This window comes from Muntiacus reevesi, chromosome 5 (genome assembly GCF_963930625.1).
Source record: "Muntiacus reevesi chromosome 5, mMunRee1.1, whole genome shotgun sequence".
Lineage (NCBI taxonomy): Eukaryota > Metazoa > Chordata > Mammalia > Artiodactyla > Cervidae > Muntiacus > Muntiacus reevesi.
Window position 1 is genome coordinate 35,114,120 of NC_089253.1, and position 22,030 is coordinate 35,136,149.

Consider the following 22,030-nt stretch of genomic DNA (forward strand, 5'->3'; position numbering starts at 1 on the left):
TATTTTATATTGGAGTGTAGTTGTTTACAGTGTTGTGTTCGTTTCAGGTGTAGAGCAAAGTGATTCAGCTATGCATATCTATATCTACTCTTTTCAGATTATTTTCCTATATAGGTTATTACGGAGTATCAAGTAGAGTTCCCTGTGCTATACAGTCGGTCCTTGTTGATTACTTTATATATAGTGGTGTGTATCTGTTAATCCCAGCCTCTTAATTTATCCCTCCCTCCCTTCCCTCTTTGGTAACCAGAAGTTTCTTTTCTTTATCTGGGAGTCTCTTTCTGTTTTATAAGTTCATTTGTATAATTGTTTTTAGATTCAACGCATAAGTGATATCATAGGGTATTTTTGTTTCTCTGACTCATTTACTTCACTTAGTATGATGATCTCTAGGTCCGTGTTGCTGGAAATGGCATTGTTTCGTTCCTTTTGGTGACTGAGTGAACACTCCATTGTATGTATACACTACATCTTCCTCATTCATTCATCTGTCGGTGGATATTTGGGTTGCTTCCACATCGTGGCTACTGTAAATAGTGCTGTTACGAACTTTCAGGTGCATGTACCTTTTCAAATTACGGTTTTCATCTTTTCTGGATATTTGCTCAGGAGTGAGATTGCTGGGTCATATGGTAGCTCTATTTTTGTTTAGTTAAGGCCTCCGATACTGTTTTCTATAGTAGCTGTTGCACCAATTTACATTCCCACCAATAGTGTAGGAAGGATTCTTTTCTCCGTACCTTCTCCAGTGTTTCTTGTTTGTAGACTTTTTGATGATGGCCATTCTGACCAGTGTGAGCTGATACCTCACTGTAGTTTTGATTTTCATTTCTCTAATATTTAGCTGTGTTGAGTATCCTTTCCTGTGCTTTTTGGCCATGTGTTATGTCTTCTTTGGAGAAATGTCTATTTAGATATTTTGCCCATTTTTTTTGATTGCTTTTTTTTGTTTTGTTTTTGATATTGAGCTGCATGAGCTGTTTGTATATTTTGCGGATTAATCCCTTGTGGGTTGTATCACCTGCCAATATTATCTCCCATTCTATGGGTTGTTTTTTCATTTAGTCCTGCCACTTACCAACTGTGCAGTCTTGGGCAAGCTATTTCACCTGTTTTGCCTCTGTTTCCTTATCTGTAAAATGGGGATAATAGTATTTAATGGTTGTTGTGATGAATACCTGAGTTAATGGGTATAGAAGCAGTAAGGATGGTGCCTGGCATGTTCTTAGTAAGTGTTAGTGTTAACAGTTGCTGCTGTTAACTGCTTAGCGAGTCCTCTATCATTAGGCGTTCAGTGTTTCTGAGTTGTTCATAAACAGAGACAGTCTTATGAGGAGATCTTTACTTAAATGGCTGCTGGGATTCTGTGGCTCCCATAACACTCCCCCTTCTGCCCCGCAGGCTGTGTGGGACCTACCCTCCCTCCTACAACCTGACCTTCCTCTCCTCCCAGAACGTCCTGCTCATCACGCTGGTGACCAGCACCAAGCGCAGGCACCCCGGCTTCGAGGCTGTGTTCTTCCAGCTGCCCCGGATGAGCAGTAAGAGGCAGCCCAGGCGGGGACAGGCCTCGGGGCCATGGGGTTTGAAGCTCAGGCCCTCCTGGAAGTGGGGCGTCTGGTGCCCAGGCTTGAGGGAGGCCGGCCGACTCCTCAGGGCCCCCTGCCCTCCTGGGACCTCAGTCGTCACATGCGTCTCTCTGCCTTTCCTTCCAGGCTGTGGAGGCTATTTGCGGGCAGCCCAGGGGACATTTAACAGCCCCTACTATCCAGGCCACTACCCGCCCAATGTCAACTGTACCTGGCACATTGAGGTGGGAGCTGTGTGCTGTGGGGGGTTACAGAAGCTGGGTGAGGAGTAGATGGGGGGGGAGGAAAGAGGAAGGGGTTGGGGGTGCTCCAGGGAGGACGGGGGTGGGGGTGCTCCAGGGAGAACGGGGGTGGGGACGCTCCAGGGAGGCAGGAGAGAGGGCAGTGAGCACCTTTGGCCACTTCTAAGGGTGTGTGTGGAGGCTGTGGGCGGGGCAGTTTTCGAAGCAGCGTCAGCAGACCCAAACTCAACCCCTCCTGTGGCCGGTGCCTGCCGGAGGGACCGGGGTCTGGGATGCAGCTGGCTCTGGGACCTCCTAGAGGAGCTGTGGGGACAACGAGTGCTGTGCAGGGGAGGACACGCTCACTGGACGGCAGGAGATGCGCGCCGTCCAGTCAGTGATGTGGGAGAACTGCCCGGCCTTCTTTAGAACACCACAGTGTGTGTGCTGCTGGCGAGTCGGGAAGGTCTTCCTTCCAGCTCCCTCTTGCCACGTCCTCACTGCCCTGCAGGCTGCAGGCGGGCGGGCGGGCAGGTGGGAGGGAAGAACCCCTCCCTTCCCCCGCAGCCCAGGAAAGAGGGAGGCTGTGCAGAGCTAGGCCCACAGCAGCATCTCTCTCTGCAGGTGCCCAGCAACAAAAACGTGAAGGTGCGCTTCAAAGCCTTCTTCCTGCAGGAGCCCAATGTCCCTGTGGGCTCCTGCACCAAGGATTACGTGGAGATCAACGGGGAGAAGTGAGTGCCAGGGGCGGGCGAGTGGGGGTGCCCCAGCCCCGGGGGGATCCTCTTCCTCCGCTGAGCTGCCCGCCGCCCCCAGGTACTGTGGAAAGAAGCCGCAGTTTGTCGCCAGCAGCAGGAGCAACAAGATCACCGTCCACTTCCACTCGGACCAGTCCTACACCGACACCGGATTCCTGGCGGAGTTCCTGTCCTTCGATGCCCGTGACCGTGAGTATCGCACTCAGGAAGCCGGGCCTGGCTGGAGTGCCGACCTGAGATTGGCCGTCTATTCTGCATCTCATTAGCATTTCTGACGCTGAGCCACCAGAGCCCGTAGGGTGCATCTTAGTCATTGCAATAGCTTTTTGAGAAAAAGAGAGCCAACAGTACCCTTAGGTCCCTGGGAGCAGCCCCTCAGGCCGGAGAACCCAAAGTGCCTTTGGGCCACTGTCCCTTTGGCTCTGCACCACTTTGAGAATCTGTGCTTGTCTCTGGCCTTTTAGCAGCTGTCAGATGAATAGCATGCTTTTGAGATAGCACACTGGGGCATGGATCATTGCATGAACCACTCCTAGCTCTGCAAATTGTGAGATCTCTACTGAAGAGATCTTAACTGTTTCCATGGCCTTTAATTTCACTGTCTGCTGTGAATATCAGTTTTTCTCTGTCCACAGTGGGGGTTTTTTTGTTTGTTTCAACCTTGTATCATAGAATAGGGCTTCCCAGGTGGCTACCAGTGGTCAAGAAACTGCCAGTGCAGGAGATGCAGGTTTAATCCCTGGTCTGAGAAGATCCCTTGGAGAAGGAAATGGCAACCCACTGCAGTATTCATGCCTGGGAAGTCCTATGGGCCGAGGAGCCTGGCAGGCTGCAGTCCATGTAGTCGCAGAGTCGAACACGACTTAGCTAGCAAACAATAACAAATCATAGAATAACCTTTTGGAAGACACTTTAACTGCACACAAGCATCCAAATTTAAGTTCACATTCAGCTGCATGGCTCACCACGCAAAGTGTAGTCAGATGAGCAAACCCCTTTGGTAAGTGACAAAGCTACTTGTGCAGAGAAAGGGAAACAGGTTCCTCTCAATTTGTCATCTGCCCGATGACATCAGTTGTCAGACACACCCTAGTTTCAGAAACGTTCAAGTGTGGAAACATCTTAGAATTAAGCAGATCCAGCGATTCCCGGTGCCTGGGGGAGGACACGCACGTCATCTGTCTGCTGAGTGGCTGCTGCTCGTTGCCGATGGGGGGCCTGGTGCTTGGGGTCATGGCCGGCCAAGGACACGGGGCAGTAGAAATCAGTGCACACCTGCCGGCCTCTCTCTGCTCTGCCCGGGGCCTCCTGGTCATGGGGGCCAGGAGGGACCTCAACCAGCGCCTTCCCCACCCTCTCCGGCCGCCACACTGGTTGTAGGAACCCCTTGCCGCAGCTCCGTGGGCCTGGAGACCCCCAGCTGCAGCCTCACTCCTCTGAACTGGGGGCTGGGCTGGGAGGTCTCCTCTGGCACCCAGTGCGGCTGGCTGCAAGGTCAGGAAGCCAGCAGTCGAGGTGATGGGGGTGGCTGTGGACCTCAGGCCTACCCTCTGCCCGCAGCGTGCCCAGGCAGTTTCATGTGTAACACGGGGCGGTGTATCCGGAAGGAACTTCGCTGTGACGGCTGGGCCGACTGCACTGACTACAGCGATGAGCTCGACTGCAGTGAGTCCCCTGGCGTCCTCTGCCCGCTCTGTGCCCGGCTTCTGCCTGTCACCCCGAGCGGGAAGGCCCCAGGTGGGGCGGTGGGGGTTGTTCCTGTCCTTTGCAGCCCGTGGCGCTGAGTCAGCCTCCATGACCGGGCGGGATGGGATCCTCAGGGGCACACACGGTGAGTAACTGAGTACCGAGTGAGCCTGGCATCTAACTGCCTCCCCGCCCCTCCAGAGTGCAACGCCACCTACCAGTTCATGTGCAGGGACAAGTTCTGCAAGCCCCTGTTCTGGGTCTGTGACTCCGTGAGGGACTGTGAGGACGGCAGCGACGAGGAGGGCTGCAGTGAGTGTGGCCGGCGGCGGGCTGGGGGGGGTCTCTGCCCAGCTCCCCGTGGCCTTGCTGCTGGCTCTCGAGTTCCTGCTGAGTCCTTGTGCTCCTCAGGCTGCCCGCCCAATGCCTTCAAGTGTGACAACGGGAAGTGCCTCCCTCAGAGCCAGCAGTGTGACAAGAAGGACGACTGTGGCGATGGGTCCGATGAGGCCAAGTGCCAGGATGGTGAGGCCGGGGCCCGCCTCCCACGGGGTCACTCAACGTGGAGCATGATGAGAAAGGGTGTCAGCTGGGAGAGAATCGTCCAGAAGGGCCGGGAGGAGAGAGGGTGTCGCTGTGGGTGGGTGGGGCAGGCCCGAGAGAGGGGCATCAGGTCGGGTGCCCCAGAGAATGGATTGCCTCCCCTATGTCCTCCTGCTCGAACAGTGAAAGTCGTCACCTGCACCAAACACACCTACCGCTGCCTCAACGGGCTGTGTGTGGACAAGAGCAACCCCCAGTGTGACGGGAATGAGGACTGTGCTGATGGCTCGGATGAGAAGGACTGTGGTAAGCAGGGCTGCTGCGTACAGTTGTGCAGGTTGTTCCCTGAGCAAGGCGCATACAGAGGCAGAAATCACCCCAGGGCCTCACCCAGCTTTGCCCCAGGGAGAGCATGTGTCTGCCTGGAGGAAAGGACGACTTTGCTGACTGGCACCCAGGCGCTGCCTCACCGGCAGCTCTGATCCTAGAGGCAAGGCCCAGGGCAGCTAGTATGTCAGGCCTCTGTGGCCGGGCTGCAGTGCTGGGCTGACCCCTGCTTTGTAGACCTGGCCATGGGGGCAAGGCTGGGCTTCTCCATGCTACCTAGAGGAGAGAGCACAGCTCCTGGAGCCCTGGGCAGGGTTCTGTCCACACCCCGCCCATATTTGCAGCCCCTTGCATATTTCAGAAGTGCTGGTTCTTCTGAAGTGCACACACAGGTTCAATGTGTGCAGAGCTGGGCAGTTCTGACTTGCCATCACCCATCGCTCTTGTCTCTGAGAGCTGTGTCTTTCAGCATCCAGTGAGGACATCTAGGCAAATGACACCCAAATTAAATCTCAGCAAACCAGCAGAGGTCTGAAGGCCCGCGATGGCACCTGTGCAGGAGCCCATGGGTGGGGAGTGAGGGTTTTGAGTCCGGGGGCAGGGAGAGGGGCCAGGAGGCTGGTCTAGTGAGGCTGCCCCCCGCCCCCCACCCCACTCCCACCCCGTGACTCCTGCCTCTGCCTCTTCCAGACTGTGGGCGGCGGTCGTTCACCAGGCAGTCCCGAGTTGTCGGAGGTGAGAATTCAGACCAAGGTGAGTGGCCTTGGCAGGTGAGCCTCCACGCCCTGGGCCAAGGCCACCTGTGTGGGGCCTCTCTCATCTCCCCCAGCTGGATGGTGTCCGCCGCACACTGCTTCATCGATGACAGAGGATTCAGGTGGGTCACAGGCAGGAGCCAGGAGGCCTCTCCAGGGCCCTGAGTGGGGCCCCTCTGTTTCCTGGGGTGGAAAGGCCCTGCGTCTGTGAGTCCTGCCTAGGTGAGGCAGGAGCAGGACTGGAGGGGTGGGGCTTGGTAACTGAAACACTGAGCGTTTAGTGGGAGACCCTGCTTGTCCGGAGGGCTCTCAGTGCCTCTCCTAAAAGCCAGGCGGGCAGGTCTCATGTGTGCCCATCTTACAGAAGCAGAGGATCAGAGAGGTAAGGATATTTGCCTGAGGTTGCACAGCTCTTAAGCAGCAGAACCAGACTGTAGCCCCGGTGTGTGGATTCCTGAGCCTGAGCGGTCAGTGTCTGCAGGGCGGGACCCCCCCCTCAGGGCCCTCAGATCCACGGCCCAGCTCTAGGCTGCCAGGCTGCCGTGGGCAAGTTTTCTGAGCCTGGGGCTCCTGGGGGCTCATGGTGATGCTGTGATTTTTGGCTGAGAGGTGTGAGAAGGAAACACGAGGGTGACGATGAAGCGCTGAGCCCACGCTGGTGCCCGTGCAGACCCGAACCCACCCCGGGGAGGGTCACCAAGCACGTCACTGGGCCGAGCTGGCCTCTCAGGGCGGCTTAGCGGGAGCAGGCGGCCCGGGGCTGGGGCTCTTTGTGACTTGGGTCCAGCCCGCCCAGGCCAGCGGCTGCGGGAGTGAGACTGAGGGCTCAGAGGGCCCCCCTCCCTCAGGCCCTTCCTGCCGGGCGCCAGACTTCCAGCCCTGGGCAGCTGTGGGAGGAGGGGACCCAGGGTGATGGAGGAGGGGACCCAGGCTGCCATGGTCACCCTTTTGCAAAGAGAAAGAACGAGCACCATGGACTTCTGGGACAGACGGGGCCTGCAGCAGGAAGTAGGCCTGTGTCCAGATGGTGGGGCCTGAGAGGTGCACGTGCTGCAGGGGTCCCAGAGGCCTGTGGGGGCTCGGGAGCAGCGGCGGTCACCGGGCCTGGCTGGGTGGGTGAACCGTGGCTCGTCTTCTCACTATCACACTCCACACCACTCTGGGCAGAAGTGAGCTGCTTTCTTCTCGGGGTGGTGGGAGCCTACTGAGGAAAGTTTAGAATGAACTTATCATTCTGGAATGTGGACAACTTGCAAAGACGGGACAGAATTCACTATACCACCCCCCACACATACTTTCCCTTGATGTTATCGTGCTGCATTTGTCAGGTCCGAGAAACACAGAGTTCCTTACTAGAAACTCGCCTCGGGGCTGCCCCAGGGCTGCTCTCCCGCCCCCCCATTCCGGGTGCCAGCTTCATACCAGTGTCCTTTCTGCAGCAAGAGTCCATCCAGGTGCCCTCTTAGCGTCTGCTGCCCTGTCTCCCCAGTCTCCTCTGTCCCGGACCGTTTCTCGGTCGTTTTTGTGTGTTTTTCGTGACCTGGACTATCTGAAGGCCGGTGGGTGCTGACGTTGTTCTCATGGTTAGCCTGGAGTCATGAGTGTTTGGAAGACAGCCATGTCTTATCAGCAGGTAAATGATGTCACCGTGGCTGATCGCTGGTGATGCTCGGCTTGGTCATCTGGTTCAGGGCTGATGCCAGTTTCCTCCACTCCCTCCCTGGGTCTCCCTCTTCTGGTCTCTCTTCTTTGGAAGTGAGTCAGTTTGGCGTTGTTCTGTAAGGAGGATTTGTCCCTTGTCTCCCGTGTGTTTATTTAATCGTCTGTTTATGTGAGCAGGGACTCGTGTGTGCATTTTGGGTTGTCATCTGGTACCGTGTTGTGTGCTGTCTCTTGATTGTTTTGGGGCTGGCCAGTGGGAACTCTTCAGGCTGGCTCCTGGCTCCCTTTGACATGCCCCCCGCTTCTTTTGTTCTTCTGAGCCACCTCCCTGCTGACACTACTTGGTGCTCCAGGCTCATCTTGTATTTTCCTGGCCCAGCCCCAGAACTAGGTATTCCCTTGAGAAGAAACCAAGATCCAAGCACTGCGCACCCCCTTGGTTACCGCAGTCCTGTTTCAGCCTGGTGAGCTGGGAAGTGCCTCCTGAAGCACCCGCCCTGGGGCCCTGCTGCATCTTCTCATTTCTCATTTCCTTTTCCTTCACCTTCTCCTGCTCAGCAGTCTCCCTTCTGTCGGTGAATGCACTCAACACCATTGTTATCACTGGCGTGGGAAGACACAGCTGAATTAGACTTGGTCCCTGCTCTCCCAGGGGGACAAGGTACACACACGTGTACATGTGACATGTGTGAGAGAGGCTGTCGGGGGCCCAGTGTGTGGGGTTAGAGCTCTCCTGAAGGCTGGGGAGAGTGACCGCTGGGGAGTGCCTCTGTGGGCAGGGTGTCCGGTCTGGTGTTGAAACCTGAGGGTGTTTGTCACTGGACCAGATGACTCAGACCTTCCAGGTAAAGGCAGGGCTGTGAGCGGGGACAGGCAGGGGTGAAGTATGCTAGGACCTGAAGTGCAGGTGCTTTGCACACATTTCTAAGTCAGCAGGTGACCCCAGGCTGTTCCTGAGAGGTAGCATCATGTGTCAGGAGCACAGGCTGCTGGGCTGAGTCGGTGGCCCATGACCACCTTGATGGGGTGTCTGAGGATAGGATGACTTAGCATGTCAACCTCTGGAAGAGTGCTTGTTCTGGTTGACTGGTCGACCTCTGCTTTTCGACTCAGGTCTCAACGGAATGGGTTTACTGCAGGTGCTTCCTGCTGGTGTCTAAGCTGTCGCTGAGTTACCTCTTGATGCGTGACCTTCTTGATTCTAACCCTGTCGGCCATCCAGCCCGATGTGCATGTGACGGTGCAGCACGCAGTGTCGCTAGCTGCCTCGGCATGACCAGCGTTCTTCATGAACTTGCGGGGGCTTTCACACTTTGTCTTTTCTTCCCCTGCTTCTTTTTCTCTTGTCTTCTGGAAGTTCCAGGCCCTCTCTGCTGACTGACACCAAAGTCTTCTCAGATTCTGTCTTCTCTCAGACACTATACTCATCCAGCGCGCGGGTCACATCTCAGTCGTGCTTCCCGAGACGTTCACATACACCCTTCTGAGCCATTTCCCAGTTATGTGCAGCCATCCTGGCGCTTCTGTCCTAAGTTCAGCCGCTGGTCTCCCCCAGGAACAAGGAAATCCTCCACGTCACCACCATACAGTTATCACCCAGAAACGAGTGCACTGACATAGCATCATTAGCTGGCATATGGCCTGGTTTCTGATTCCTCCAATTCTCCCGGTATTGATAGGTTTTTTAAAAAGTCTAGGATCCAGTCAAGGGATATGCTTTGTTTTAGTCATTAGTTTTTGTTTTTTTTTTTTAACTTTTAATTGGAGAGTAGTTGCTTTACAATGCTAGTCTCTTTAAGTCTAGAATAGTCTCTCCCAACCTTTTAATTTTTGTTCTTTTATGGCATTGCATTTTTGAAAAGTCCTAGCTGCTGTTCTGCAGAATGTCTCTTGATGTGGATTTTCCTGGTTGTTGCTTCATGAGGAGAGTTAGGTTCAATTTTTTTTTGGTCAGGAAACACTGCACAGGTGATGTGTTCTCAAGAAGTACACGAGTCCCCATCAATGGAGGACAGTTTGGAGAAAAGTCTGATTACTTGGTTAGGGTGATGTCCACCAGCTTTCTCCATTATAAAGGTACTTCCCCTGTTGGTGTTTTTTGTTGTTTAGTCACTAAGACATGTCTGACTCTTTGAGGCCCTATGGACTGTAGCCCGCCAGGCTCCTCTGTCCATGGAGATTCTCCAGGCAAGCATACTGGAGTGGGTTGCTATGCCCTCCTCCCAGTTCAAGTTCTCCCCTTCTTCCACCTCTGCCTGCCGGCATCTCCCTGTCTCCCAGCAACAGCAGGGTCTTGTCCTTATGGGTTCAGTCCTCCTATGTGCAATGGTCAGAATTGCTGCATCCTTCTACCATCTACAAACCTGGGAGACAAAGTTCCATCTACTTTTCAGCTCATTTGGTACTTAAAATATGTACCGCTGCGCTAGAGAAGTTCTTGGATTGATGTGCTGTTTTCATCCTGCTTACTGTTGTTCAGTCGCCATGTCACGTCTCTGTCACCCCATGGACTGCAGCACGCCAGGTCCCTCACCATCTCTCAGAGTTTGCCCAAGTTCATGTCCATTGAATCGGTGATGCCATCCAACCACCTCATCCTCTGTTGTCCCCTTTTCCTCCTGCCCGGACTCTTTCCCAGCATCAGGGTCTTTTCCAATGAGTCGGTTGTTCGCATCAGGGGGCCAAAGTATTGGAGCTTCAGCATCAGTCCTTCCAATGAATATTCAGGTTTCATTTCCTATGGGATTGATTAGTTTGATCTCCTTGCTGTCCAAGGGACTCTCAAGAATCTCTCTGGGCAGGAAGGGTAGGTTCATAAGAAGGGAGATATTTTTAGTAGTGAGATGAGAGTGTATTGAGAGAGGGCCGCAGGAAGGAAGGCCTCTGAGCATTGTCTCCGAGTGGGTGCAGGCTTGGGGCGGGGCATCTGGCTGGGGTCCTGGCTCAGGCCTCCCTCTCGGGCCCTCGCTGCCCGCTGCAGGTACTCGGAACACAGCGTGTGGACGGCCTACCTGGGCCTGCATGACCAGAGCAAGCGCAGCGCCCCGGGGGTGCAGGAGCGCGGGCTGCAGCGCATCATCACGCACCCGTTCTTCAACGACTTCACCTACGACTACGACATCGCGCTGCTGCAACTGGACCGGCCGGTGGAGTACAGCGCCACCATCCGGCCCATCTGCCTGCCCGCGGCCGACCACACCTTCCCCACCGGCAAGGCCATCTGGGTCACCGGCTGGGGCCATACGCAGGAGGCCGGTGAGTGGGGGCCCGAGGGTCTGCTCCCACCGCTGGGATTCGGGGGCTTCGTGTCTGTCCTTTTGTCCCTTCCGTTCCCACACGCCCCCCGCGATGGTCAGGACACCCTGACCACTGTGTCCGGCTGCGCAGCATCCCACCCGGCTCCGCGAGCCCTGGACCCGGGTCCTGCCTCCGTGGCCCAGCTTGGCGAGCTGCCCATGTCTGCCCTTGCTCCTCGGCAGGCCAGGGGGCTATGATCCTGCAGAAGGGCGAGATCCGGGTCATCAACCAGACCACTTGTGAGCACCTGCTGCCGCAGCAGATCACCCCACGCATGATTTGCGTGGGCTACCTCAGCGGTGGCGTGGACGCCTGCCAGGTGGGCGTGGGGCAGAGACGCAGGGGGCGGGGGACGCGTGGGGACGTGGGGTGGGGGCGGAGCTGGCATGGTGCGAGCGGGGGTGGCGACCAGGGTGGAGGCACGCCTTTCCAAGGCCTGCTGTCTCCGCAGGGCGACTCCGGGGGCCCCCTGTCCAGCCCGGAGGCGGATGGGCGGATGTTTCAGGCCGGCATCGTGAGCTGGGGTGAGGGCTGCGCGCAGAGGAACAAGCCCGGTGTGTACACGAGGCTCCCTGTGTTCCGGGACTGGATTAAAGAGCAGACCGGTGTATAGATGCGAGGTCCAGCCGCGGTCACCCCAGGTGCACACTTGTGGGCCGAGGATGGGATTGCTCCGCACGACCCTGCCTCGGTCCCCGGAACCCAGACTGTGAACTGATCCCCGAGACTGCGGATGGGGGCGTGCTCTCTTCCAGCTCAGCCTCGTAAATGGGGGTGGGGGTGGGGGTTGGGGGGTAAGACCCGGCTGTGCGGGGAGGACCCGGCTGTGCCGGGAGGCGCATTGGAGGACGGAACCTCCCCGCTCCAAGCTGGCCTGCTTCGCTTGGTCCGCCTGGAGCACGGAAGCAGCTGTCGTGTGGCCTCTGGGACCCCTCGGTGGGGCTGGTGGCGCCCCCAGGGTCACAGTCTTCAGGAAGCCCAGGCCCGAAGGCCCTGGACGTCAGCCGGGTCCAGGATCAGAATGTCTTACTGGCTCCCAGGGTGGGGTTCACTGTGTGTATTTGTGTGTATAAGTAAAACGCTTTATTTCTTTTTAGGTAATTTTTTTTCTTACTGGACTTGATGGGCTCTTCTAGCTCCACTAGTAAGAAATTGGGTTTAAATTCCCCTCAGCCCAGATCCTAAAGGGTCGGGCTGAGAGCGGGGACCACAGTGCCCCGTGACCTCCCCAGGGCCAACAGGGGGCTATGTTTCTGCTCTTACCTGAGGCTCCCCAGACAGGAGGGTGGGGGGAGGGTGTGAAGCACCCCAGGACAGGAGCCTCAGCGAAGTCCCAGGTGGTGAGGATGCTCCTGGGTTTGCATCAGCCCTCGGGCGTCTCCTCTTGCCCTGTAAAGGTGGTTGGCTGAGGGAGGGAGGGGGAAAGTGTCTGTTGGAAGCGGGTGGGGCCATGCTGCCAGGTCAGGTATCTGGTTGCCGGTCTGGGATTCCTTAGGGTGGCAATCAGGAACAGAGCTTGGAAAGCCACCACATACCACTCAGACGATGAGATCAAACCCCAGAGCAGAATTTAAATATTAATCACCTGCGCTTACATCCTGGGGTTACCTAGAAGGTGGTCCAAAGAGTCCTTGCACAAGATGACAAACACGGGCACTGACGCTGGGGAGGGACGTTGTCAGAGAGGTTTTGAGTGAGTGGCCCTTCCTCTAGGCCTGCGGGGTGGCCAGCCTCCTCCCCGGGACTAGCCCACTGAGCTCCTGGCGGATGGAAGGAGGGTGAGCTGACTCTGACAACATCAGGAAAAGCACGAGCAAGCAGGCTGTGCCTGAGGGGAGGCCTGGGTTGTCTTTAAGTTCAGGCTGTCTGCACCACCCCACCCCCCACCGCAAGAGAGAGGCTGAGGAAAGAGCAGCCTTGAGTCTCAGGTTAGCCCTTGACGAGGCACTGATGCTTCAGGGTCTGACATGCCTACGGCAATGCCTGCATTTTGGTGAAAACCCCCCAGCTCTGAGGATTTCAGTCCGTACCATCATGTTTTCCCCTCTCTGTCTTCAGAGGGTGCACACTCCCATGTCATCACTACCCTGCGCCTGCATCTGGGAGACTGTTCAGTCTGTCCTTTGCCCTCACTTCCAGCTGTTTCCTAAAAAGTCAGGGTCCAGACTGTTTCCAGGCGAGGTGGAATCAACCCCATTGTCTGTCTGTTCCATTGTCTCAGAACCTTCCAGCGGGAGGGCTGTGTATTTTCCTGGGGTGCAAGCCCAGCTCGCCCTTCCCCTTGGCTCTCTGCTTCCCTCCACCATATGCTTCCTTCACCTTGAGGTTATCAGCATTTTCCCTGCCCACGCCCCTGTGGTCCAGAATAACTCAGTCTCTCCGCCAGACCTCTCTGCTGGAACTTCATACGGACTTATTTAACTCGAAAAGGAAACTCTTCTCCCCTTAGCCTGTGCTCTTTTTCCAAAGAGCTGTGTGTGGTGGGGGTGTGGAGGGGAGCGGGGGAAGGAGGCTGGGGTGGGGTGGGTGAGAAGGACCAGGTCCAGGGAGAAGGGTGGGGAAGGTCTCTCCATCTCTCCCTTCTCCCTCTCTCCTGTCAGGGACCACCAGCTCCCAGGGTAAACAGGGCATCCAATACCTCTTTGAATTTCATAACCTAAGTACTGTCCAGATAACTAATAGGGCAGGAAAAATGTGTACAAACAGACTAGAGAAAATTGAAATCTATGTTTGAAACATGTGACTTGCAAGAAGATGGTAACAAGCTTATTGATAGCAGAGGGAAGATGGAGAAGGAAGTAGTCAATTCAACAAGATTTTGCCGAGGGCCGGCGTGTGCCCTTCGTGACGGGGGAAACGGGGAGTGGTAGGTTGGGGGTTCACGTTCCTGGGAGGTGTGGGGTCCCCGGATCTGGCCACCTGTCTCCTGGGCCTTTCCGGGTGCCTGGCAGGATGGCTGTGTGCCTCCCCCACTATTACTTGGTGGGATAATAGCTGCCTGAGTTTTAGAACTGAGAGGACACCTCCATTCAATCTCACAGCTGGAAAGAAACTTGGTCTGGTGGGTCGGAACCTGCTTAACCTTGGGAGACAGACTTCCAGGTACGAGGACAGCCATGTCCACACACTTGCCCTGCTGACTGTTGGAAGTCATCGGGGCGTCTGTATGTCTCCCACTGCTGTCCGTGCGGGGGTAGGGAGCGGTTGATCAGCTGCTCCCATGGTATCTAGGAGGGGTCAGTAACAAGGGGCGTCATGTGCTGAGTGCTGTGTGTGTATTCCATCACTGCTTCCTCACCAGAGCATCTGCTTCAGGGTTCCTCTGAAAGAGAAGAGGAATCCAGACTTCCCTCATGGTCCAGTGGTTAAGAATTCACCTTCCAATGCAGGGGATGTGAGTTCAATCCCTGGTTGTGGAACTAAGATCCCACATGCAATAGGGCAACCAAGCCCACGTGCTCTAGAGTCCACACACCACAATGAAAGATCCCATGTGCTCTCCTCAGTAGCTCAGTCATGTCCAACTCTCTGTGACCCCACGGACTAGCCTGCCAAGCTCATCTGCCCATGGGATACTCCTGCCAAGGATACAGGAAACTGAAAGTGATAGTCACACAGTCGTGTCCAACTCTGCATTCCTATGGACTGTATAGTATTCTCCAGGCCAGAATACTGAAGTGGGTAGCCTTTCCCTTCTCCAGGGGATCTTCCCAACCCAGGGTTTGAACCCCACTCTCTCGAATTGCAGGCGGATTCTTTACCAGCTGAGCCACAAGGGAGGCCTGGAGTGGGTTGCCATTCCCTTCTCCCAGGGATATTCCTGACCCAGGGATCAAACCTGAGTCTCTTGTATCTCCTGCACTGGCAGTCACCTGGGAAGCCCCCATACTTGATCTTAGCCAAAAGGCTGAGAAATGACTATGACCTGATGTGGCCAAATAAATATTTTTTTTAAAAAAAGAACAACTACATTTAAAAAGAAGTAGAGAGAGAAAAAAAAAAAAAGTAGAAAAGAGGCAGGATGAATTCCAGCCACTGTGTAGCAACGTCCTGCACTGCCTTCTGGGAGCAAGGCACTCCCCACCTGAAGCCTCAGGGATCTGGGACCTCTTGCCAGGTGATCAGCTCCCTGGCTCAGGCACACGTGGACGAGGTCAAAATGAGCTAGCTGGGCTCTGGAAGGGCTCCTACAACATTTAAAAATCTTTCCCGTCCCCATTTCCTTGGCCAGCCCCAGCAGCCCCTGGGTATTTCCTTCTCTCAGGGGCCAAACCATCTGCTTTTCCCTTGTCCCCCTGCCCGAGGCTAGCATGGACTGGAGGGAGAAGATGTTTCCTTGAGGTCTCGCCTTTGGGCAGCTGAACAACATGTTCTGACCTGTGATTCAGAAGGATCAATTATTCTGGCCCCACTTTCCTCCCTGGAGCCATTTCTGCTGCGCGTTGGCTGGCTGTGGGGGAAGCAGGAGCAAAAGGAACAGAGACCAAAAGTGATGGGGCACCTGGGCTTGGAGGAGAGCCTGGAAAAGGGGGGCTGACGGAAAGCCAGCTGAGTCCAGGAAATCCCCTTTCTCAAGATTCTTCCGAAGAGCGAGCCACGAAATGAGCATGTGTGAGGGACAGAAGTACTTCTGGTCACCAGTGACAGGGACTTTCAACCAGGACCTGGGGGAGTATCACCCCTAGAGCTGAAGACAGTCCATCTCATTCTAGTTTAAGGGCTTTTGAAAAATATGTGAGTGGTTAACAGTCTGAATTGTCTTCACTGGGTATTTATTGTAAACAAAAGCCTTTTGATTAGGCTTAATATTTTGTAAGTTTGGGATTTCCCTCATGGTCTAAAGGCTCTGTGCTCACTAGGGGCCCAAGTTCAATCCCTGATCAGGGAACTGGATCCCACACGCTGCAGCTAAGAGATTCCATGTGCCGCAGCTAAGACCTGGTGAACTTAGCTGCGGCACATGCTGCAGCCAGCCACACGCGTACATATATATAGTTTGTAAGTTTGGGTTAAAGGCAGAGATTCTTCCACCCTGGGGCCCATTCTAGGTGAGGGCAGCAGAGGGCGCCCACGCTCTGCACGTCATAGGTGCAGTGGCTGAAGCAGCCACGTCCAGAAGGAAGGCGTGGTGGACAACTTCTCTCCATGACCCTCTCCCACTCAATTCACGGTGAGTCTTTCGCGTCCCTGTGTTGCAATAGACGGAACCCTGGGTTGCCAAGTGTGGGAATATCATGTGTGTGCCCCGTGAAGGCAGCCTTCCGGGGGGCCGTGCTGTGCTTCCTCTTCCAGGCCACTCACTCCAGGATGTGAACTTCCCGGGCAGTGGTCCCCATGGGAAGCCCACCATCCTGGAGAGGCTGGTAGGCGCTACCTCTGCACATGGTGCCACCTCGCTTGGCAGATTCCTAGGCTGGAGCAGGTTTACGGGAGGCCCAGGGGGGTTGGGATCGTCACTACCATGGGGATGCAGTATCCTCTTTTCTTTCTTCTTGGGGTGGGGAGGGGATGAGTAGAGGGCCCACAGAAGCTCCTTGGGTGGCCTTTCACAAGGCGTGGATTTATTTCATCCCACTTAATGTATCTGTGTTTGGGAAGATTCTCTGGGAAAGGAAATGGTAACCCACTCCAGTATTCTCGCTTGGAGAATCCCACAGAGGAGCCTGGTGGGCCACAGTCCATGGGGGTCACAAAGGGTTGGACACGATTGAGCGTACACGGACAATATGTGGAAACGGCCCTGTCGGGCTTTTCTCCCTGGGGCTGTTTTCTGACTTCTCGGTCGTGTTCATATCAAGGTCTGGGGAAGTTGCTGAGGAGCTTCACTCCTCCACCAGCAGCTGGCCTCAGCTGTGGTCCATCGCTGAGGATGAGAGTGAGAGGCAGGCAGCGTGCTGAGGTCACATCTGTTACAGGTGTTACACCTATTTTTTTTTTTTTAACTGTGACCAGATTATCCCATGAATCCATTTTCAGGGTGTGCATTTGTCCCTCCTGACCGAATCTTTCCGAGGACACTGACCTCTCAGCGTGTGCCGGGCGTGTGCCGGGCCTGCTCCAGGCTGTGGGGGGCCAGAGCTGCTCCCACGGTAACTGGGGAGGAAAGTGAGACCCGGGAAGTAAGTGGCTCAGGTGCCCATACACCTGTCTGTCCTGTGTGTCCGGCAGCGGTGGGGGGAGAAAACTTCAGGAGGCAGGAGGCAGAGCTGATGGCTTCATGGAAAACTTACCAGTGCCCAGCGACTCACAGATGAGGTTTTGGCTCTGGAAAGGTCTTAAGCACATTTGTTACCACATGTTCCTGTCACCCGAGATTAACATTATCTTGGACTCAGTCTGAGTTATGTTCAGACTTGACCTCCCCACATATTTCTCATTCTCCTTGGGATTAGTGAGCCCCTTCTATTTGTACTTAGATTATTCATGAGACTGCATTATAGATAAATTCTGGGAAGCAAGGACCAAACTTTCACGTCTATGCTGAAAACAGATTATGCTTATGTAATGTACTTGGAGTGACGTGTGGGCAGCCAGGGAGAGGCCTGCATTCCAAGGTGCTGGAGCCCAGGCGCTGTGGGCTGGGCCTGGGGTGCATCTGGCTCCCACTGGGCACACTGAGTCGCTAGGCTTTTCCTTTGCTCTTGGCTCTGTTCACCCCTCCACCCTCACTTCAGCCTACACTTCATGGTGGGAGAGAAGCCAGAAAATCCGCTGACGCACACATGACAGCTAGGGTAAACTCGGGACCAAGCGAGCATCCAGGTGGGAAGGGATTCAGCACGTTGGGGAAAAGCCTTCCACACCTGGTGCCTGCAAATAGAGGCAAGTACACGGCTAGAACTGTTTCGCTCTGGAATGGCGGCCATTGCCGACAGAAAAGAAGTAGTGGCGGCAGGGGGGCGGTGTCAGCTCCAGTGGGGGCACAAAAGGGCTTCTGGTCTCACGTGTTTCAGGGGTGCAGGCTCGGGGCCCCAGGAGGGAGGGCCTGGCAGCAGCCCTGGCGAAGGGGTGCTGGACAGGCAGGACTCCTGGCACAGCAGCTCTCCAAGGCCATGGGGAGACCAGAGCTGTAGATGGGACCCTGCCTGAAGTAGAGAAGCCTGCCCTCTTCACTCGTCCTTACTTTGTGTGTGTTTGTGTGTCTGTGTATTTGCTTTGTGGCACTTACAACATGCGACAAAGTGAGGCCTTCTCCAAAGCTGACCTGTGCCAGCCTTTCTCCTGGGACCATGTGGAAAGCCCTGCCATGTCAGACAGTGGATGTGAGCTCTCACAGATGGCATATGGTCGTACCTGGGAGGCTGGGGGTGCTGTGGAACCCCAACTCTGGCGAGAAATTGTGCATGGATGCACCTGGCACGTCCTCAGCAGGACTGCATGCATCAGTGCATGTTTCTGCGTTTAAACCTCCTCCTTGCCCTAGACCTCCCTCTTGTACCTCTTTGGGAGGCAGTAAGATTGGGCAGTCACGCATGTCTGCTCGCCTGTCAGGAGGTTCTTGAGTGGAGAGCAACTGTATTACAAAAGTCACTTCCCGTCTCCTGGGTGAATGGGGGTTACACGCTGGTGGTCTACACCTTGTTTCTGGGATGTGTGCGTAGGAGCCTGTGTGCAGTCCATCTTTGCAGGAAAGGCTGCACCCGGATATCTGACACATGCAGAGGTCTCTTAAATGCCATCTTAGATAGAGGCCAAAAATTTGGATTGGAGAAGGAGCTCAGCTGCGTTAAGATGTTACATCTACAGCTGCTGCCAGCACTGGCCTTTAAGCTCAGTTTCTAACTCCGAGCAACCTGTTCCTTGGCCTGTGTTGGGGAAACAGACTTCCTCCGAGTTTGTCCAGGAAAAGACATCACACGTGGAAACGTCCTCTATTCTCAGTTTCCCTTTATAATCTGGCACAGCCTTTGCTCCTCTGGCTTCTTCCCAGAAAGAAGTAGGTGGGGAGGAGCCCGGCCTCCTTCCTGAACAGTCCAGGCAGCACCCCTGACCTTGGTGACCCTCTGCGTGCAGCGCCCTGGCCCCCGTGTGCCTGGAGCCGGCTCACTGGCCATTTGCTCACCTCGGCCAGCGTACCTCAAGTTGCTCCCCTGCCCACTCCCACACTTCATCTTGTTTATCGTTGGTCAAGGCCCTTCCCCACCGAGATGATGAGCTCCACGAGGGCAGGTCTCTGCTGCGCCCTTCCATGCTGCCTGCAGTGCCTAGAACAGTGCCCTGTGCAGCAATCTGCTGAAGGAAAGTAGACGGAATATAGGAAGCAGAGCGAAGGGCAACTTTCAGCCCCAGCAACCTGGTTTAGTAGAAGCCAGGCTCTGCTAGAAGAGAGCCATCCAGCTATGTAACTTTTCTTGCAGGACTATTCTTAAACCTCTCCTCACCTTCACTCTGAGCTCAGCTCTGGAACCCAGCTCGGAACTCTGCCCGACTCTTACTGTCTAGGATAGAGTTCCTCCTCAGAAACAAGGGGAGTCTGCCTGAGAACTTGACAAGGTCAAGGAAGTGGCACTGTGAGGGCTTGAAAAGAGCATCTTGTCCACTGTCCAGAGGCGACACATGTCTTCAAATCCCAGGCCCACGTCTCATCAAAGCCCTCCTTAGACCCCTGTTCCAGCCCCTCAGGGCCCCCTCCTCTGAGTGCTTCCCTCAACTACTGATGTAACTCTTCTGTGATCTCAGCTCAGCCTGTAAGCCCTCTAACCTACTCCACACTGGTTCATCTTTCTAGAGCCAGCTCTGATTAAGCTCTCTGCCTCAAAATGTGTGATGCTTCTCTATTTCCTACCGGATTCAGTTCAGGTTCTTAAGACCTTCTCTGATCCGACCGTCTGCTCTCCAACATTCAATCCTTCCGGGGGTGCTGAACCACTGTCACCCTCGGACTCTCCCCGTTCCATGCTCAGGGCTGTCTCCCGCGCCCGCCCGCACCCCCCGCCCCCTTCTACTCACACAAATCCTAGGCCTCTTGACAGGGACGGCCCTCCTCATGTCCTCTCTTGAGCCCTCCAAATCTGCTCTGGTGGTTCTCTCAGGGCAGTTATCTATGAGTTTTATAATTCTTCAATTCAGAAACTGGTAATTCCTAAGGCCTGAGGCTTCATTCAGTCAACGCCGGCCCCAAGGACACCTTAGTACAAGAGATGGGTAAGGGCCCTGTCCTAATGGAACCGAAACTAATGGATTGCCTTTAAATCCTCAATTACCATTGTAATAGAAACATAGGATGCTTTGTGAACCTGATAGGCAAGTCCCAAGCCAGTGCAGCTGTGGACTTGATGGATGAGTAAACCCGATGAGGGGAAAATAACGGCAGGACCAGCGTTTCAGATAATTTGAGGAAATTTTGGTCAGGCTGATGGCAGTTGTTTTGAGGATTATATCTGAAGTTATACTCATTGCCTGGGAAATCCCACAGACTGAGGAGCTTGGTGGGCTATAGTCCATGGGGCTGCGGTCGGACACGACTTAGGGATTACACTGCCTACAGCCTCACATTTCAGACTTTCACTTAAGGATGAGTAGGCTTCTGATGTTTACGGTGAAGTGGGAATGGAGGCTAGCTACTGGGTGACATGATTCTTGGCATTCTGTCCTAAAGTTCCCTGTGAGCATTTCCTGGAACATTCAATTATTCGACATTTTTTGAGTTTTACTATGTGCTTGGCATGGCAGGAGATATACAAATAGAAGACACAGTCTCTGATGTCAAGAATTAAGTCAGCTGAGGGAGACAAGTAATAAATAGACAGGACTTATTAAGTGGCTACTATATAGACCCAGGATGTATATACACCCAGTGGCTACTATATACACACTTTTGTGTCCTGGGTGTTCTTTGGAAGGACTGATGTTGAAGCTGAAACTCCAATACTTTGGCCACCTGATGTGAAGAGCTGACTCATTTGAAAAGACCCTGATGCTGGGAAAGATTGAGGGCAGAAGGGGCTGACTGAGGATGAGATGGTTGGATGGCATCACTGACTCAATGGATATGAATTTGGGTGAACTCCGGGAGTTGGTGATGGACAGGGAGGCCTGGTGTGCTGCGGTTCATGGGGTCGCAAAGTCGGACGCAACTGAGCAACTGAACTGACTGATATACACACTAGGCACAGTTGTAAGCATTTTACATATAATTCATTTTAATTCTCACAACCACCCGATGAAGTAAGATTACAAGATGATGTGATTGAGATGTGGCTTGTTGGGAGATAAACAAAATCTAAACAGGAGGGACCGCATCCCCAAACTGGAGGAAGATGAGAGTAGGGGCTGAGGGGTGGGTTCTGAGAGCAGGTGAAGCCTGATCTGTGCTGTGAAGTCCAACTACCGCTATCCAAGTTCAGCAGGCTGGGCCATTTCCCAAGAGAAAAGAAGGCAGATTTGAAGTAGAGCAGTGACCCAACTAAAAGATGACGCCAAAAGAAATGGGAAGGATGGACCAGAGTGGGCCTGGCAGGAGACAGGGCTGTTTTTGTTGCTAGGCCAGCAATAACAAAGGCTCCAATTAAGTACCAGCAGTAGGGATGGAGAAAATAATAGATGGTATTATCAGCAGGGGTGGGAAGGAAAGTCCAGAGGTGGTATTTAGCTAGGTAAAAGCACAAGTATTACAGAAGTTTACATAGTACAAGGTCACGTGCAATTGTTCTACATCACAAGAGTAAGTTAACCTGATTCTCCTTCAGAACTAGGCCCTGGCACAAAAGACAGAAACACCCACTTGCATAACTGGACTCACGTTTTCTGCCAGCACTGCCCAAGGGATTCTCCCCAAATACTACTGCCCCGAAGAACTCTGATGCTGGCACTGACTGGGTCAAGTTCTTGGCGTCTCTGCCCATCATTGGGCCTGGCAGAGCACAGAGCTCTGTCAGCTCAACACCTCTTGGGTTCCAGCCCTGTGGGAGGTTTTAGGGTGGACCTTATGCCTTTCACAGTGGGTAGGAAGGGTGCCTACTATCTGTGCAGGTCACATGTTTGTTACTACGTCACTGGGGCTTTGAAGACCAAGTCACTCACAGTGCTAGCCTTTTATAAGCTGTAACACATACTGAAAAGGAAGCTTTGATCATCCTGCAGGTAGACTTGTTTGCAATCAAGAGTTGTTTCTGGACAAGTTATCAATCATGCACACAGGTCCTGCTGTATGCCCAACTGACGCCTGCACCCCAGAGAGCACATGTGCCCCG

At 54.4% G+C, this 22,030-nt stretch overlaps 1 protein-coding gene across 1 annotated transcript in view; it reads left to right on the top strand.

Annotated features, from left to right (window-relative positions):
* Positions 1 to 11,930, top strand: part of ST14 (ST14 transmembrane serine protease matriptase) — a 37,223-nt gene extending 25,293 nt beyond the window's left edge. Inside the window, exons 8-19 of the mRNA XM_065937417.1 lie at positions 1,402 to 1,541; positions 1,716 to 1,813; positions 2,435 to 2,544; positions 2,627 to 2,757; positions 4,129 to 4,233; positions 4,456 to 4,566; positions 4,666 to 4,779; positions 4,981 to 5,103; positions 5,815 to 6,001; positions 10,522 to 10,796; positions 11,021 to 11,157; positions 11,290 to 11,930. Coding sequence (XP_065793489.1) covers positions 1,402 to 1,541; positions 1,716 to 1,813; positions 2,435 to 2,544; positions 2,627 to 2,757; positions 4,129 to 4,233; positions 4,456 to 4,566; positions 4,666 to 4,779; positions 4,981 to 5,103; positions 5,815 to 6,001; positions 10,522 to 10,796; positions 11,021 to 11,157; positions 11,290 to 11,451 — 1,693 coding nt within the window. The 3' untranslated portion in view covers positions 11,452 to 11,930. The remainder of the gene's footprint in view (positions 1 to 1,401; positions 1,542 to 1,715; positions 1,814 to 2,434; positions 2,545 to 2,626; positions 2,758 to 4,128; positions 4,234 to 4,455; positions 4,567 to 4,665; positions 4,780 to 4,980; positions 5,104 to 5,814; positions 6,002 to 10,521; positions 10,797 to 11,020; positions 11,158 to 11,289) is intronic.
* The last annotated feature ends 10,100 nt before the right edge of the window (positions 11,931 to 22,030 follow it).